This window comes from Urocampus carinirostris, chromosome 15 (assembly GCF_059441175.1).
Source record: "Urocampus carinirostris isolate Australia breed hairy pipefish chromosome 15, RoL_Ucar_1.0, whole genome shotgun sequence".
Lineage (NCBI taxonomy): Eukaryota > Metazoa > Chordata > Actinopteri > Syngnathiformes > Syngnathidae > Urocampus > Urocampus carinirostris.
In genome coordinates this window covers 3,469,714-3,489,546 of record NC_142363.1, presented here as the reverse complement: position 1 = coordinate 3,489,546, position 19,833 = coordinate 3,469,714, and the positions used below count along the sequence as shown (strand labels likewise).

The 19,833-nt window shown below is 38.8% G+C and overlaps 1 protein-coding gene across 1 annotated transcript in view; it reads left to right on the top strand.

Moving 5' to 3' along the window:
* Nucleotides 1-19,833, top strand: part of babam2 (BRISC and BRCA1 A complex member 2) — a 127,093-nt gene that overhangs the window by 23,361 nt on the left and 83,899 nt on the right. The window contains exons 5-6 of the mRNA XM_088354212.1: nucleotides 15,906-16,100; nucleotides 16,650-16,724. Of these exons, the coding sequence (XP_088210338.1) occupies nucleotides 15,906-16,100; nucleotides 16,650-16,724 (270 nt within the window). The remainder of the gene's footprint in view (nucleotides 1-15,905; nucleotides 16,101-16,649; nucleotides 16,725-19,833) is intronic.

Genomic DNA, 19,833 nt, shown 5'->3' with positions numbered 1-19,833 from the left:
CCGGCAGAGTCCGGGTCCCGTTGAAAGTAATCCAAAGAAAAAAGTGTATATTTCCAAAGGTAAGGGTGGGAAAAATATATATCCACTATTGTCCGCAGAGTCCACAAACACTCACCTTTACCGGTCCCCACTTCCCGTCAGCCCGCGTTTGTTACGCCCCTTCTTTTTATTTTCGCCCATCCAAAACATCAGAATAAGTGTCCAAAATAAATACAAATAAATACATTACATAAATATACAGTTGCAAATACATATTATACATGGTTACACATATTTACAAAGAAAGACGGTAAACGGGTCTGTGAAAAAAAACATACCGTACTTGTAAAAATCACGGTAAACCGTCCTCATCTTCCTCCTTAGAACTGAAGCCATCAAAGTAGTCTTCCTCAGTGTCGGAAAGTAACTTTGTCGTATAGATGTCGTCCCACGCTCCCGCAGCCAGTGTTATGCCGAGAAATGCATCCCTGCCGAGAATTGCATCCCTGTCGCGGGAGCGCACACACGTCACTCCTGCTACTACAACCACTTTTACGTACCTCGTTTTATCTCACTTTTATATCTGTTGATGATTTGACAGTTCGTTTCAGCATAATGAGCTTTATGGTAGGGTGCATAACAGTTTAAATACGAGCGATTTGAGTCGAAAAAGGCAAAATAAACACGTTACCTGCTCAAAAGTGGTTTATATACGGTGTGCATTACTGTTCGATTACATTCACAAAAAATATAAGACAGAATGGTTTAAGTTGTATTACATTCCCAACAAATGCAAGACGAAGTGGTCTTGGATATATGTTCGCCATTACATTCCCGAAAAGTGATATAAAAGTGAGATAAAACGAGGTAAAAGTGGTTGTAGTAGCGGGAGTGACGTGTGCGCGCTCCAGCGACAGGGGATGCAATTCTCGGCAGGGATGCATTTCTCGGCATAGCACTGGCTGCGGGAGCGTGGGACGACGTCTATACGACAAAGTTTCTTTCCGACACTGAGGAAGACGTATGGGTGCTTGAAAACTTTAAAAATGCTTGAATTTTAATGTTGTGTTTTCAGTGATTGAAATGTGCTGGAATTTTTGGTGAAGTGTTTGTAAATACTTTAAAGTATTGCCATGTTTTTCAACAAGTCTGCTTAAAAATTACGCCAACACTGCTCTCTGGTTGCTTCGCTTTGCCATTTCATTTCTTCTTTCCTTGTGATTAACTGGAACTGCCATTAGTTTGTATGGCATTGTCCTATGAACCGCGTTGTGCCCAAAAAGACAGGTGCATGCTACACCTCAACAGTGCACCATGAAATTTGTATTAGTACAAAGATTATGTAGCAATTATGGACATTTATTATGGGTCACACAAAATTAAGGTAGCGTTTCCCAGAGGTAAATTGTGATAGGAAGAACTGAAAATGAAAATGAAAGCTCCATAATACATTTTACATATGGGGAGATATTTGTCTCAAAAACAAATATATTTAATATAAAATCATATGTGATGACTTAAATGATTAAAAATATTACATGTAAATCGCAGATATATTTGTGGCTCTGCACAATACATGATTTAAAACAGATTTTGTTTTTTAATGGTACTGGAGAAATAGGAGAATTGGCTCTGATAGTCCTTAAAAAGTGCTTGAATTTTGTTATGAGAAAGGTATACAAACCCTGAATGTAGTCTCTTGTCATATTCTTCCCTTCATAATTTAACAAATATTTTTTAAATGGGGGCAAACCATTGCTTTTATGCATTTTTAGGTACTAACTTAAGGCTCAAAACAGACATAATTTGGGTTTTTTACTAAATAGTTGTGTAGTGATGCAAATTGTCTTTACTCAAGGAATTGTTTGCTCCTTGTGTGCAGCAATTTAATATTGGTATTTTAAGCCAGGAAAATATAGGTGTCATTCCTGTTTCTGCACCAGCCCAGCATAAAGCAGATAAATTCCCCTGCTTGTGTCAGAGTCTGGAAGAGAAAAGGGGAGTATTGCTCACGGTCTAATGAATCCAGCTGTGCACATAAGGGGAAGTACCTTTGCTGAGCCAATGCTTGGCAGCTCTATTTGTGTTTGTTTTACACATAGAGTATATTCCTGCAGTTTTCTCGCCATGTGTTTGTAATTTTGCTGCCAGAGCTTTTCTTGTCGTCCTCAACTCCCTTGCACTTTTAAACCTTACACTTCCCAGACAGTTAACACCCACAAAAAAGGAAAATATTATCCTTCACCTTCCCACCCTAGGTTTTAGACTCAACAAATACTGTTGTAATTACAATATTGATATTTTAAATTTGCATAAATTCCAAAACACATTTAAAAGAATATACATACATGTAAAACATGGCAAACAACTGGGTTGAGCAATGTCCGTAAAGTAAATATAAAACAATAATAAGATCCATACAATTTGAAGTTTTTGTGTGTTACACATACTGAGATTTATTGTTGCGAACATCCAGTGTAAAAGTTCAAAAATAAGTAGAATGAGGGACAAGACTGCAGCTAATTAGACGGTCATGCACTTCTTCACCCTGGGCACATACAGTAGGAATGAATACAGTGATCCTTCGTTTGTCGCAGGGTCACGTTCCAAAAAGAAACTGTGATAGGCGAAATCCATTCAATAAAAGACTTTGTTTTTGTTTTATTACAATTATTATACAATTACTCGATTATACACTGAAAGAACAAACCCTTTTCATAGGAACAAGAACTTTTATATACTTGTGTATAAACGTTTTTACAAATAACTACTATAACGTCAAATGATAATAAGCTAGGAAACTGTTACGCTATTCAGAATGAAGAACGCAATAGACGATGCCCAAAAATAGTAGTGAAACTGTAAAAATTAACTGCCTTATAGCCAGGGATTACTGTATAAAGATAATTTGAAACTCAAGATTTATTTATCTTCTGCAGCTATGTCAGGAGAACTACAAAGCTAAAGCATTATTGTGAAACCAAATGAAAAAAAATAGTCTGACATACAAATTTATGAATCTGTAGGATTAACTATATTTTCTAAGTACTTTAACTTTAAAATTGATTTGATGTTTACTTTTTAAATGGTTATTCAGAGGCACATGTCGGGGACCCAAGAGTTGTATTCAATGTGAGTAAAATTGGACATGTTGGTTAAGGCTGCCCCGCCGTTTTAGTTCAGTAACTGCCACACCAGTGAAAATGGATTTTCAATGTCTGTATTCCAATTTAATAAAAAAGTGTGTTTCGGCTGTTCATTTTTTTCTTCTATATTTTGCATTCATTGGACATTTTAATGGCAGCACAGCGGCGTAGTGGTTAGCGCCTCCGCGGCACAGTTCTGAGATCTTGAGGTCGAACCTCGTGTGTGGAGTTTGCATGTTCTCCCCCCTCCCACATTCCAAAAACATGCATTTCTGGTTAATTGGCTGGTCCAAATTGTCCCTAGGTGTGAATGAATGAGCAGATTGTCTGTCCCTATGTGCCCTGCAACTGGCTGGCAACCAGTTCAGGGTGTCCCCTGCCCACTGCCAGAAGATAGCTGGGATGACTCCAGCAACCCAGCGACCCTACTGAGAATAAGCGGTGCAGATAATGGAGGGATGGATATTTTATTACATCTCACTTGGCGTATTCATGGCGGCGCATACAATGGATGCTGCGGCTTGATGCTCTCCAGCAAATCTTCTATCTACTATCGTTCTCTTCTTTTTTGCTTTCTTTTTTGGACACATGCATGGCCAAAAATACTTACAGTAGGGACAAACTTATTCGATTGGGTGGGCGTCTAAATTTCGACTTTTCGGGCACTTTTTACACCGCCTATGATATCCCGAACGAGCTTCAAAGAGATCCGGCATCTTTGTGGACAACTATTCCTCCTACTAAACGACGACAAAGGCGCCGTAAAGACAGAAAACAGAAGCGTGGTTGCCGTGCGGGTAAATGTGTGAAGCGTGCGAAGTCGAAGGAGCAAGAAGGACGCGAAGATGTGACTAATTCCACCATTCATTCCTCGCCGGACAACCGACGCTTTAAACTCAACGCTCACGAACGGCGACATCTTGTGACGATCTCTACAAAGACTACAAAGACTTCAGCTAAGTCAAATGATTCAGCAAAGCTAAAATTTGGTCTTTTAAATATTAGATCGCTTGTTCCTAAAGCTTTACTTGTTGATAACATTATTCGTGATTATAAACTTAACTGTATCGGTCTTTGTGAAATTATGCTTCTCCCCCAGACTACGTGAGTAGCCATGTAGCACGCACGTTGAAGAAGGGTGGCGGTGTCGCGCTCATTTCTGAAAAAAACGCTCAAATTTAATCCTCGTACCACTAATAATTACAAGGTGTTTGAGGCTCTTGTGATGCGGTCCTCTCTATTGTCAATTTATGTATTAACTATCTATCGCGCACCTGGCCCATACACAACTTTTTTAGACGAATTTGCTGAACTTTTGTCTGAACTAGTAACCTATGCAGACAAAATTATAATTATGGGGGACTTTAACATTCATATGAACTCCCCACTCAGTTCACTTACTATTGCGTTTCGGTCTCTAATTGATGCATTTGGTTTTAATCAACTGGTTGATTTGTCAACCCATAAAGATGGAAACACGCTAGACTTGGTTCTGACTCGAGGAGTTTTAACCTCAAACATTATGGTGTTACTGTGCACTACCGTTATCTCGGATCATTATTTGGTTACATTTAAGGTGCTAGCTAAATGTAGTGCTAAAAAAGCTGAAGGATTTAGCGGACGCAATATAAGCACTGGCACAGTTTCTGAGCTCTCTGAACTCCTTCCTGGAGCAGTTGCGTCCTTTCCTTCATACAATGGCTCTATCGACTCACTCATGAATGAGTTTAATAACACCCTGGCTAGTGTCCTGGATTCAATAGCGCCCATAAAGCTTAAATCACGTCCTAAAAGACGCACGCCTTGATTTACTGATGAAACTAGAACCCTTAAACAAGAATGCAGGAAATTGGAAAGAAAATGGCGCGCTACCAAGCTTGAGGTTTTCCATCAAACCTGGTGTGACAGCTTGTTAAAGTATAAAGCGGCCCTTGCCTCTGCAAAATCGGCCTACCTTTCGAAGGTGATTGCGTCTCAAAAGAACAATCCCAAAGTCCTTTTTGACACTGTAGCATCGCTTACAAGGCAACAGACTATCGCAGATAGTTCGACCCACTCTGCTCATGACTTAATCGTCTTCTTTACTAAGAAGATTCAATCCATACAGGAAGTCATTGCTAAAGACATTATTATTACCACACATATTAAAGGGCTGAAACCTACAGATGCACGACAGGGTGGCTGTCCAGGGAATTTGTCCAGTTTTAGTGAACTGTCACTTGATGATCTCAAACAGGTGGTGAATGCGGCCAAACCGACAACTTGCCAGTTCGACCCGCTCTCAGGTTCACTTATTAAAAGTCTTTTTGGCGTCCTTGGACCTTCAGTTCTAAATATTATGAACATATCACTCTCCTCAGGTGCAGCTTTTAAGTCCGCCTCTATTAAACCCACACTGAAACGACCCAACCTTGATCCAGAAATCTTATGTAATTATAGACCTGTGTCAAACCTACCTTTCCTTTCTAAAGTACTTGAAAAAGTAGTGGCACAGCAGCTGAATGATTTCATATCCGAGAATAACCTTTCTGAATTTATGCAATCAGGATTCAGGGCTAACCACTCTACTGAGACAGCTCTGATCAAGGTAACAAATGATCTCCTACTGGCAATGGATTCTGGCGCTTCATCACTTTTGCTGCTGCTGGATCTTAGTGCTGCTTTTGACACAGTGCACCACAATTTCCTATTAGAACGGTTGGAAAAATGGATTGGTCTCTCAGGAACAGTCCTCTCATGGTTCAGATCCTACCTCTCAGATAGGACGCACTGTGTTAAGTATGGCGAAATGACATCTGAGCCCTTTAATGTTACCTGTGGTGTTCCGCAGGGTTCAGTGCTTGGCCCCCTTCTTTTCAGCATTTACATGCTTCCATTAGGTGATATTATTCGCAAGTACAATATCAGTTTCCACTGCTATGCAGACGACACTCAACTATATCTTCCGTTGGAGGAATCTGCCACACTAAACTGGAAATTTGGAGGCCTGCCTCATTGAGATAAAAGAGTGGATGTCACTCAATTTCTTGCGTCTTAACTCTGAAAAGACCGAAATGTTAGTCATTGGTCCATCTAAATGCCGTGACTTATTCTCAAAAACTGCTGTGAACATTGATAAATGTCACATCACACAGAGTGACTCAATTAAAAATGTAGGTGTCATATTTACCCCTTATCTATCCTTTGAAACGCATGTAAAGAAAATTACTAGAACCGCTTTCTTCTTAAAACTCACTTCTACTCTATAGCATATGAATAACCTACTCTTTTCGTTGGCTCCAGAGCAGGGGAATGTATGATAATTTTCTGAAAAATAGTCTGTGTAATATAGTGTAATAATCTGTGAAGCCCTTTGAGACTCTTAGTGATTTAGGGCTATACAAATAAAAATGACTTGACTTGACTTGTGTTAGCGGGTAAAAGGATGGTAGTGTTTTTGTGAATTTTCCTTGTTCAGTCCCTCACCTCCTAACTTTAATTAATGGAGTCATTTGTTGCTTTAATTTGATGCCTATAGTGCTTTAAATAGTTCATTACTATCACCCAAGAAAGCCGTAATATCCAATTATTCTTGGTCTTCAAATCACAGAATTTAAAAAAGGCTGTGATGTAGATGCTTTTCAGTGTTGCATGGGTGGAGTGGAGTGACAAGCTTTTTGGGAACAGAGAGGAGGAAATGATAAAGACAGAGGCAGTAAGGGAGTGGAGGTAGACAGTAGACCAGTTAAAATATCTTGCATAGAATAGTCTTGCATTACATATAAACAATTTTTTCTACCAAATTCAATTAAATCTTGCCTTTTCCAGCTTAGAAATAAGAGTGGTGTATTTGACTTCAGCATTAATCATACAGTGGTACGTCGCTACTTAACCATGATCAGTTAAGAATCTGTGTTCGACCACCTAATTGTTCAAGTACTGAAACATTTTTTCCCCCAAACGAATTAAAAGTATTTATTTTTATAGGTTCTTTCGCATTACAAATACCCAAATATTAACAAAAACTTAAAACTTAACTTAAACAGCATTAATTATGTAAATCAAATTAATTCTCTAATTGGTTTGGTGTGTTGCATTCATCAAATTCAAAGTGAACCGATGGGTACTGTGCATCAATTTAAATTTAATTTGTTTCTGTTTATTTATCATCTTATATGTAATAATAATAATAATAATAATATCCTTTGTATTGTCATTCTTTGTAACAATGTACACAGAACGAAATGTCGATACACCTGACCCGTTGTAGCGAGTCGATGCAGCCGCAGCCAACAGAGGGCGCCGCCATTATACCAATTAGGTATGTCTCGGCCGAGGCGCGAACCAGCGACCTCCCAGTCTCAAAGCGGGCACACTACCATCTAGGCTACTGAGCTGGTAATGTCCCAACTATGTCAAATTGTTTTATATTTCCCTACACTGTGTTAGGAATGTTTTCCTTAATGTAAGCAGGTGTTGCGTTATGTCTTTATTGGCTATCTATATATGAATTTGTCAAGCTTTACTCTTAATATTCAAATTATTTTAGTCCCTTACCCTATAATTCTGTCCTTTTGAGAGTCATTTTTTGATTTTCAAGCCTAGACATGGCATGGAATATTTATGGAGTTTCCCCAAAAGGTGTCTTTTTTTAAAACTAGCTTGTATTTAGCCCTATGGGTCTCTCTGAACCTATGTCAACATTTTTCAATTTAAAGGCCCCAGAGTCTTCTCTGATTCAGAGACGAGCTTTGTCTCTTTACTTCAACAGGACTTTTTGGTGTGAGGTAAATTTAAAAAAAATGTTAACAAAAATGATTTACTAAATAACACGGGCGGGAATCAAAGGGCCACCTTTCAAAGTTCCCATTTGTGAGGTCAGTAGTATTTGCTTTAATCGTCATTCATACACTATTGTCGAAGGTTGTTTATTTAAGAACATGTCTTTTGAGGCTAATAATATGCTGATGTTTGCGTAATGTAATTGTGTGAGACAATGTGCTCCCTAAAGGACAACATAATTGGTGTTTTGTGAAGCTAATCAAAGCATTCTTTCAGAAAGAAAAGGAAACACAATTTCACGCTACCCTCTGCTAATCTTAAATGCATGTATTTGTGAGGACTTCCGAACTGCTGCTGCCTTTGTCCCCTGGTACGGTTCAAACAATGGACTTCAAATGGCACGTAAAGTTGGTTCAACCTGGGCAAAGTATTCAAACGACTTCTTCTTTCTTGTTCGAATTGATATGCATTCCATATTTATTGGACTTTATTGACGGAGCTTGCTACCATCTGTGGGAATGTTTCGTGAAAAGAACAAACATAGGACAATCATCCAAGTCTGTATTGGTAATTGGCTGGAATGCTAAGCCAGTTCAGGAATGCATGCTATTTCTTTTTACAACTTAAATTGCATGGATCACGCCGAGGAAACACTGGCTTGAGAATGCCAAGTGTCTTAAACACATGACAAGAGCAATTTAGGATGATCTTAGACTTGGCAATCTCTGGGGGCGAAACAGGGTGTGAGCCCACTCTTGAATTAGAGACTAACAGATTAATTTAATACTTGGGAGTTGTTTAATGTCTCACAATTTTAAGTCACCAGAGATTTATTGGATCAGGTTGCCAGCATCTATAAAAATCACATTCAAGAGACAAAAACAAATCATTTCTGTTGGCCTATATAATTATCTTGGATTTTCAGATGCCAGCTCGTCTCCTACCGGCCCAGGATAAATATTGGATCAAAGATGGTACAAACGAATGGCACAGGAGACATAATTCTGTCAACTTGGGTCTATTATGCGTGAAAACACCAAATCTAGGTCTGCATGTTTCTTAAAGTGGTACATTTAGTCCCTTAATGCTTGAAAATAAAAAGTAACTGCTTACATATTGTTTACACATTTATTCATGCAAACTTTAAAATATTTGAGATCCTTTTCTACACTTCGGTTTCCCTTACAACAAGATGAGAAAATATCATTAAACTGAAATCAGAAAAATATCATGAGTATATTGGTCAGCTGATTAATTGGCCCTGATTTTTCCAGAATTTTATGGATCTATCCCTTATAAAACTGATCTTTTCTACCATTTTCCTATCATACAATTAGTATGAGTTTATTTTTATTTTTCAAAATAACCCATTCATGTTCCTATAAAAACAGCTATTTGATTGCTTTGCAGATATTCATTATTTAATATGAACAATTTAAAATATAAAGTTGTGTGCATTGGATGCTATAAAAGATTGGCAAAAATTAGGAACAACTAGTCTGACATCTTATAGTTCTGTGTTTAGTGATCGGCAGGGAAATTGTGATAATTGAATCCCTACTCAGTTTGATACATTCATAAGAAAAAAAAATAAAACAAACTTTTAAAACTAATCAAATGTTTACAACTCTTTTGTTAAATATGTTTAAAGTTGCCTCGCATATAATTTAATATGCGTCTAAACTGAAAAATAAAAAGTTGAGGATTAAGCACATGTATAAATTAGCACAGGTTTAAAACATTTTGATGTAAAATATAAAGCATCAAGGAAGATTGTAATGTATATATTCCACCCAACTGGTATTATATGCATGTAATTAGTTGGATAGTGGGATTGTGGACGTGTTTCTTAAGGATGGGCTGGGCACCGGTATGATGCGTCAGGGGTAAACCAGTGAAAGCTGTCGGGCCCTGCTGTTGAGCAAAAGAGTGTGTTGTGTCACCCTGGCCCGAGTGACATGGCCGCTTTCTGGTGTCCCATTTCATCTGGAGGGGGGAAAGCATGACCAACTTGGGTGCCGAGGTGCCTAACTTGTTTGGGCAATTGGGTTGGCCATGGTCCAAAAATTTTTGTGTGGGTTTTTTTTTTTTGCTTTTTATTTCCCTTTTATTTTCTTTGTTATTGTATGTGTGTGTCTTGCTGTTGGTCACCCCTCATGAGGGATATGACCAAGGTAGATAGATAGAAATTAGTTGGTGATATCAGATCAGATAAGAAACACGATTATTACACTGTTTTTCTGCATTTTCACTTCTTTGGACAATCGATATCTTGGCACAGGGAGCTCCATTCCCTTTCCTCTCCTTCAAACCTGATAAAAGCTGTGAAAATGTTGTTTTTGATTAAAGTGTGAACATATAGCTTATTTTAATTGCTAATTCTGTATCATGTTATTTGGTTGACTTAAGCCAGCAACGCCTGTTACTATGTTCAAATCTTGCTATTCTTTAAGGTATAGTTATGTTTTGTCACCATTTTAAATATATAATACTAAATAATATTATATTTTGATTTTAGAATATGAATTGAGCATTAGAACCCCCTAGTTTTCATCCAAAACAGGCAGCGGTCATTTCACCATTTGTTTTCAATGAATGTTAAAATAAAAGTTGCTAAGAACTCAAAGTATGTAATCCTGGTGATCAGTTCATAAAACAGGTGAGGTATGACAATCATGAGCAAATTTGAACGCATATTTAGTCGACAGATTGATCTTGCTTCTTAAAACATACGCTGCAAAAATTGAAAATTTGGTTAGAATATGCTGTTAGTATTTGTAGGGTATATAAAACATTTTCAAAGAGCATTTTGGGCTGTAGCTACAATACACATTTTGTTTACTGACTAATTGAAACTAACAGTTTGACAGTAAATAAACATAGCTAGCATACAATATAATTTGCTTTTACTCGAAAGTCTGCTGTTTTCTCCACTTTACTTTCTATATTTCTACATATATTTCTATATATAAACCAGCTCGGTGGCCTTGGGGGTATGGCGCCCGCCCCGAGACTGGGAGGTTGTGGTCCAAGCCTCGGCCGAGTCATACCTAAGACTTAAACATTGGTACCCGTTGCCTCCCTGCTTGGCGTTTAGCATTAGGGGTTGGAATTGGGGGGTTTGGTCACCTAATGACTCCCAACACCTCAGTTGGGTTGAGCGGGGGGGCTGGGAATCCCCTCCTCTAAAATCAATCTCCCAAAAAGAGTCAGAAATGACTCTAGGCACCTCCTACTAGGGGGATATGGCTGTGGTATATATACAGTAAGACCTCGGTTATCGCGGTTAATGGGGACCAAAACCACCCGCGATAAGTGAAAATCCGCGAAGTAGCGGCGCACCTTCCCAAAAAAAAAAAAAAAAAAAAAACCTTTTTTTTTTAATTTAATTATTTTTTAGACCCGGTTAATGGGGACCAAACCCACCCGCAAAAAGTGAAAATCCCCCCGCCCCCTTTTTTTTTTTTTTTTTTTTTAAATTATTATTTTTTTAGAACTGGTTAATGGGGAGCAAAACCACCCGCAAAAAGTGAATATCTGTAAAGTAGCGACGCCCCTTCCAAAAAAAAAAAATCTCATCTCAATATCTGCACCGCTTATCCTTGTTACGGTCGCGAGTGAGCCCCTAACCCGCGGCGCGGGTACTTTTGGGCGTGACACGCACGACACCGCGACAAGCCGAGCGGGTCGGGCGCCCGGTGCGGAGGCCGGCCTGTCGGAAGCGCAGCAGAATGCACATTCACGCGAGGGGGGGGGGATTTTTTACGGGAGTTGGATTCTGGCACAACACCGGCGCCCGGCGTCTCCCGCTCGGGCCGCGATGGCTCTACATGGCGCTACACGGCCCTCAATGGCTCCGGCCGACGGACGGGCGGCCGCAGGGGAAAGGGGTAAGGGGGGACCTTTGGGGTTAGAGGGGCGGTGAAGCGGAAGCCGCACCAAAACCGCCGTTCTCATTTCCCGGCGCGCCATGCTAGGGTCGTCGGCCGAGGGGGATTCCCGCAAAAAGTGAAAATCTGCAAAGCAGCGACGCCCCTTCAAAAAAAAAAATGTTTTTTTTTTTTTTTTTTTTTTTTTTTTAATAACTTTCTATATTTACAAATGCAGTTGCTATCTTCTAAACTAAGTTGGTTGTAGGATCATGTCTGCCTTACACTGGCTTTGGCCTACTTGCCTGAGTTCTTCAATACCCCCTTCTTATTTCACCCCTGATCCCGCCTCTCCTCCTCAGTGTAGATCCACTGATATTGTATGTCACAATCCTGACACAGCACTTCCTTCGTCTCCTCCATTTCTGCATGCCGCTGGCCTCCGGCGCTGACCGCCTGTTTTGGACAATGCCCATCCTTGTTTGCATCACCTCCTCATTTCGGGAATCCCGGCATTGCTGGTAACCACTGGTGGATCAGGACGATGAAGTCACTGTCTCAGTTTAGCATGTCAATGCCATTGCAAGGGAGTTAAGTCACATAACAATAGATGCTTTCTCTATTGGTGTTGTTCAAGATACCCGAGAGTCATTGAGACAAGCCAACCTGGCTCAAAACTGTCACTAACACCTTTGTGTAAAGCATTACATACTGAATAAATTCATCATACGATGTAGTAATATTAATTATATAACTGACAGAAGTCAGTATTTGCTCTAATTTAGGTTGTGTTTCTTTCGAGTGGATCTTGATTGACTATTATTTTAGGGCTGAAAGTAATGCAACAGCTAGTTCCACATTTAACTAGGAATCGCTGTTGATACTTGATTTTGGGGTTTTCCCCCTTAATTATTACTTCTTGCACTTCTTTTTGTGTTCGCTCAATGTTTGCTCAATCTTCTTCCGGAGTCTGTCTGTCTTACGGAATCTCATGGGAAACTTCAGGATTTTCACTTTCCTGTTCTGTCACACACATTCTAGTCAAGTCAAGTGAAGTCATATTTATTTGTAAAGCTTTTTTCACAAAAACTCTCAAAGGGCTCCTCTGAGATTATCTTCTAAATGAATTATGAAATGATTATTATAATGATTATAATTATAATGATGTAAGATATTATAATTCGATCAAACGATTGATAGAAGCGCAAAAAGTAATTTTGGGAATGGGTGATTTTTTCATTTTGTGATGTGATATTTGTTAAAACATGATTGGAAAAAAAGAGAAATACAATACAATACAATACATTGCTGTTCTTCTATCTACTTGGTCTTTTTCACATGATTACAGTTCTTAAAACAAGTTGGTTTATTTGATAACAATGATTTACAGGTGTGCTTTATGTAAGCCTTTGCGTGATGCAAAAACGCAGTTTGAGACAAATTGTGGTCTCTCGCTCTTATGCTCTTTCACATGCACGCACATATTGTTGCATAGGCACATTTTTACACTGCTCTTCCTCAATTTCTTGTGAACAAAAAATTTGCCATAAGAAAGTCAAAAAGTTTTTACAATAATTTTGTCAAAAATAAATATGTAACTACATTTCGTAATTTTCTCAAAAGTAGGTTTATCACTTTAATATTATGTTCTATTTTAGTCAATAAAGGGATATATATTTGCAATTTCTTAATATAAATTCAAATCATTATTCGAGCAAGAATGTACTAGTCAACTGTGATAACATTTGAAAACTGGACCTAAGTTATTTGCAATATATATTGGAATCACTATTGGCCAATCTCACTCGTGGATGATTTAAATGGGGATTGGCAGTATAAAAGGATCAAAAGGTAACACCCAAGTCAAATCAAGTCATGTTTATTTGTAAATCACGAAGAGTCTCAAAGGGCTGCACAGATCAAAGACTATTGCAAACCACAGACTATTATGACACCATCCCCTCATCTAAAACCTACATGAGGGCAAATACACATATAATACACATATTGTCAACATCAAATATAGGTTATTCTTATGCTATAGAATAGAGGTGTGTTATAAGTTTAGATTTGAACATTTCCACTGAGGTTGCAGATCGTATCTCAGGGTAAGAGCATTCCACAGTACCGGAGCCCGAATGGAGAACGCTCTCGAACCTGAGGATCTCTTCTTGGCTCTTGTGATCACTAGTAGACCAGCATTTTCAGAGCGAAGGCTCCGGACCGGAACATAGGGGGAAATTAAATCTGAAAGATATGAGGGAGCAAGTCCATGCATGCACCCCCCCTACATCATTATTTTAAGTGCTGAAAACATAACATTTTAACCTTTAACCATATAATTAAGTACAATGTGTAGAAGTTCCTTTCAAGTGTGACCCTTTAGATTTTAACTGAGAACTATGTCCACTTTTTTTTTTATCCCATAAACAATATAATCGGGCAGCACGACGGCGCAGTGGTTAGCGCGTGTGCGGCACAGTTCTGAGGTCGTGGGAACCTCCTGCGTGGGTTCAAATCCAGCTACCGGCCTTACTGTGCGGAGTTTTTATGTTCTCCCCGTGCTTGCGTGGGTATCCTCCGGGCACTCCGGTTTCCTCCCACATTCCAAAGACATGCATTTCAGGTGAATTGGCCGGTCCAAATTGTCCCTAGGTGTGACTGAGCGAGTGAGTTGTCTGTCCACGTGTGCCCTGCGATTGGCTGGCAACCAGTCCAGGGTGTCCCCTGCCCACTGCCCAGAGATGGCTGAGATGGGCTCCAGCCCCCCTGCGACCCTAATAAGGATAAGCGGTACAGCTAATGAGATGAGATCAGATGAGAAACAATATAATCCAGTGGATTTTATTATTCTGCATGCCACCAGAGTTGCATTACCGTAAATTCCGGACTATAAGCCGCTACTTTTTTCCCAAATGTTCAGCCCTGCGAGTTTTCCGGTGAAGCGGCCAATTTTTGTAAATTTTCTATCAGACGCTTATGACAAGGAAGACTTCAACTCCTTAGATTATGCAAAAACTGTCTATATGACATAGGTTCTTTCAGATTGCGAGGAGACGCCTTTTATAGCGACAGTTAAAGAGAGGAAGATGAGGACGGCACACCGTGGATTTAACAGTTTTGATATGTTTTTTTATCAGAGACGTTTGATACGTTGCGTGCGTGTTCATAGCAGCGTGTTGGTACCTTTCAAAGGTACGGTTTGGGATGAAAGTTATATTATTATTATTAAAGCTTTGAAAACTCTCGGTGTACCGTCTTTCTTTCTAAATATGTGTAACCATGTATAATATGTATTTGCAACTGTATATTTTTGTAATTTATTTATTTGTATTTATTTGAGAGACCTATGCTGATTTTCGCGAGCGAATAAGAAAGAAGGGGCGGAGCAAATGCGGGCTGATGGGAACTGGGGACAGGCAAAGGTGAGTGTTTGTGAACGCAGGAGACAATATTGGATATATATTTTTCCCACCCTTACCTTTGGAAATATACACTTTTTTTTCCTTGGATTACTTTCAATGGGTACCCCGACTCTGCAGGTCTGCATCAAATGATAAGTAGCTTGCTCTGTTCACCCCACGAATCGGTCCGGTATTGCAGTACCACCGGGAACGATGCAAAAGCACTGATAGTTTTTAGGCTCTTTGGCTAGGACCTTCATTCAGTTCCTTGGCTGGGAGCAAGTGTCTCGGCCTGCTTGCTTTGAAATGTATCATGAATTGACTAATAATAGATACTTGATAATTGATAGATAGATGGATAGATACTTTATTCTATATTTGGATATAGAATAAATAAATAAAAAGAAAAAAAAATAAAGAAATACATTTCAATAAACTTGTGCAAAATCCCCTTTCAACAGAATAGTTCATTTAAAAAACGTCCATTATATAATGTGGGCGCATGCGGCTAATACACCGGTTCGGCTTGTGTATGTACTAAGTCGGTATTCCTCCCTAAATGCGGTGGGTGCGGCTTATAATCAGGTGCGCCTTATAGTCCGGAATTTACGGTATATTGTATCTCTGGATAATTGTATTGGTATTTGTATCACATTGTGCCTAAAACGGAAATGTGCGAAGATCCATATCAAATCTAATACTTTAAAGGATATGAACATTGAGCTTATTTACGTTTTCTTCCTCAGCATTTGGTCCAATGGGATTCTGGCAACCCAGACAGTTTGCTCCAGCTTGTTAAAGAGCTCATCCAGCAGTACCACCATTACCAATGTCAGCGCCTGCGTGAGAGCTCAAGGCTTCTTTTTGAGTATGACAGCCTGCTGGAGGATCCCAACTATGGCCGTAACATGGAGATATATGCAGGGCACAAGAACAGTTGGGTAGGAACAATATGCACCCTTAAAATATGATGATGGAGAAAATCTCATCAAGAGACGAGGACAGTTAGGTATAAAATGGTTTCACAGTAGATGTAAGTGTGAACACAATTAATCTTCCCTTTAGAACAGTCACAGCATAAATATACATGTTTTCTTACTGGTAGTCAAATCATATTAGAATTTGAGAGCCACAATGTTAATTAATGTATTCCTTTTTTTTTATTTACAGCTAATCTAACTATTGTTTTGGAATCTATTTAGCTACTCATGAAAATGGTATAGTGAGACATGTTATTAAAACAATCGAAAATTGTATCCATTGAAGCAAACACATGATTCTACTTTTACAATGCTTATGTTTGAGTATATTGCCGTTAATAGGAACTAGCTTGTAAATAAATCAAAAGCTGCTCGTGATTTGTTGCATCTCGAGGCCTTCTTTTTTGTTGAGCTCAGCTCTGCAGTTATTTTAAGGAAGGGAATTTCACGATTGATTCTCAGAGGTGAATATTTGCTCTTTATTTATTATTTTATTTATTTGCATTTCAGACAGGAGAGTTTTCAGCTCGGTTTCTTTTGAAACTTCCGGTGGACTTTAGCAACATCCCGATCTATCTACTCAAGGTAATAAGCAAAACACTACAATTATTGACTATTGTTTACCAAGGATCCATCACTTTTTATATGTGTTATGATGTATCTTGTCCTTCAATGTCTTTCTTTATCTGCTTTATATATGCATACATGGATAAGGGGGATTTGTAAAAAAATGCATTCCATGCATATTATTGTGAATTCTGGTCTTAAGGGGCTATAAGCTGACTAATCAGCAAACAGTCACTTTTGATCTGCTCTGAAATGCGTCATTTCTGGAGGCTTAATCACTTTTTACTCAACTTCATGCTTTCTCTTTCGCGCTCTCTCTCTCCTCTCTTACCCTGTTTCTCACACTTGCTCATTTGCTCTGTCTTTGGATGTATGACGCAGCATGGGACACATTTTTTTCTGGAAATTATCCTCAACATATGATAAATAGCCACAAGTATTAGTCTAACCTCATCATTTTTCCTTACATCTCTCAGACCTGGAACTGACACGCTATGATCCGGTTCTTGTTTTGCCCCGCGCTCCCCTAATAATTTAAGGATCAGGAAATACTTTTTTTCTTGTTACCTGCATATTTTAAGAATATTTCTTACCTAATCTTTGTTTGCCACTATGTTATTTGCATTGTTTTTGTTTTTTTTTTTCAAACAAGCTGTCATTTGTTGTACTGGAAAACTTTTGAAATGATAAACGGTTCTGTTTACAGTTTACGCTGTGCTGTCTTAGTCAGGCAGGTACTAAACACAATAGTTATATATTCTTCTTTAATCAGGTAATTGTTTTGAAATGCTTTAGTCCCATGCATTTTAGTGCTATAGCTGTCAGTGATGTCATCATGGTTTTATCACTTAAAATTTGGAATAAGATTTAAAATTTGGCATTCGGACAAGTAATGCAAAATAAGCCTACACCCTGTCCACCTACGCTTAAAGAGGAATGGATAGTGTGGCAGATATCTTGGATTTTTCTGGATAGTTAATCCCCAAAAAAGGCTGACATGAGTCTTCACTTTGACAAGTATTGTGCAATTAATTTTGTCATTCTCAATGCGGTCGGAGGTTAGTTATTTTTTACTGTTTCACAACTTTAGATCACATTTGATAGCACATAATTGTTTCTGCTGGATACTTGAACTGCAATGCAACAAACGTTGTCCACACATCAAAAAAGCCCGGCAATTTGTTTTTACCATAGACTAATATATAAAGGAACGACTACATTTGTATTTTATCCAATACTAATAATTTTGGGTCTATCATAAGCCTCCAAAAGGTTTCTCTCTCTGAGTTTTTTGAATTCTAAGGTTATTATGGGAAATGCAAATTAAGAATTTTTTTCAACGCTTAAATGCAGAAAAATGTTATATACCTCGATTGATTTACATTTCCAGTTTCCAAAACTAATTCTAATTGAAGAAAAACTATTTTTTGTGTTTTTCATTATTGCAGCCACATAACTTTCTGCTTAGAAAAGAAATGTGATGTAGAGAAATTGTTTATTATAGAAGGAATGGCCAAAGTGTGTGATCCTTTTTACTTACCAGTAATTGAGCATGTTAGCACTGTAAACTCTTGAAATGCAAACTTTGAAACCACATTATGATTGAAAACACTAGTTACAACTTTTTGCATTCCTTGAAGGTGCAGAATTATGTAACACAGACTGTGTCTGTTTTATCTGAATTTTACATAATTCTAAAAAAAAATGCAGTACATGGATTATACATAGTGGTAAATACAAGCACAATTAATACATGATTAACCTATAAACCTAAGACTCACATTTCAAAAACCATTTTATAAAGGTATGATCGTTTTTTATTTTTTACACAGTACAGTTATGCCCTTGTTAACACCAGGCAGGGAAGCACGGCGGTGAAGTGGTTAGCGCGTGTGCGGCACAGTCCTGAGGTCATGAGATCGAACCTCCTGTGTGGAGTTTGCATGTACTCCTTGTTTGCGTGGGTTTCCTCCGGGTACTCCGGTTTCCTCCCACATTCCAAAAACATGCATTTAAGGTTAATTGGCCGGTCCAAATTGTCCCTAGGTGTGAATAAGCGAGGGAATTGTCCGTCCCTGTGTGCCCTGCGACTGTCTGGCCACCAGTTCAGGGTGTCCCCTGCCCACTGCCCAAAGAAAGATGGGATGGGCTCCAGCGCCCCCGCGATCCTACTGAGGATAAGCGGTGCAGATAATGGATGGATGGATCATACCAGGCTAAGCAATTACTCTATGAAAATAGTGAAAACCTAACTAATGACTTGCAAAATCCACTTTTAAAGCTTATAATAAATCAACTATATTAGTACATCAAAATTACTAGTAAAGTTATATGAAGAATATCCTAATCCATCAATACTCTGCTTAATACTTGAACAATAAATGTTTTGGATCCCACTCATCAAAATGTTAAATGACCTTGCTGGAGGACGATTTGTTTTCCAATAAAGCCCAAATGTGTTTCGACATTGGCAGAATTACACAGGTAGGAATTGTTGAGCAGCGTCTAGCAGCCGCAGTGCTGTGGAGGACAACCGCTACCTGAGGCCAAGCGTTTGTATGGTTTCACCTCACTACAGTAAACATGTTTGCCTTCTGCGTCTACTTGAAAGCCCTGGGCTGGGGTCTAGAGAAGGGATGCTTGTTGACTTATTGTTTTAAGGGGCTGTAGCCTGTCTTGGACAAATAAAACCAGTTGAGAGGATTTTGAGAATTGAAACGAGGGATGGCAAGTGAAATGGACACAATGTATGTTGACAGCCGTCTTTGCCTTTAAAGGGCATGTTGGGCCTCTTGAGCAATGTTAAAGTGTTTTTCTGTTTTTTGGGGGGCGGTCTGAACAACTACTGTTCTTTTTGTTCTTGCTTAGACATGGATGTGTCGTCCTATAAGGTAGGTTTCTTTTAACCAGTGTCTTTTTTCTGAGTACTTATTCATAGTGAGCAGTGATTAGCCATAGGGTGGACAGTCTAGGGAATTGGTCTCTAACATGCAGCCTGGGGGCCAATTGCGGCCTGCAGGGTGGTCATTTGATGCAGTTACCGTAAAATGAATGTTTAAAGGGACAGCTGAATTATTTGGCGCCTCCCAGGGGTTGATTAAAAAGAACAATATTGATTAAAAAAAAA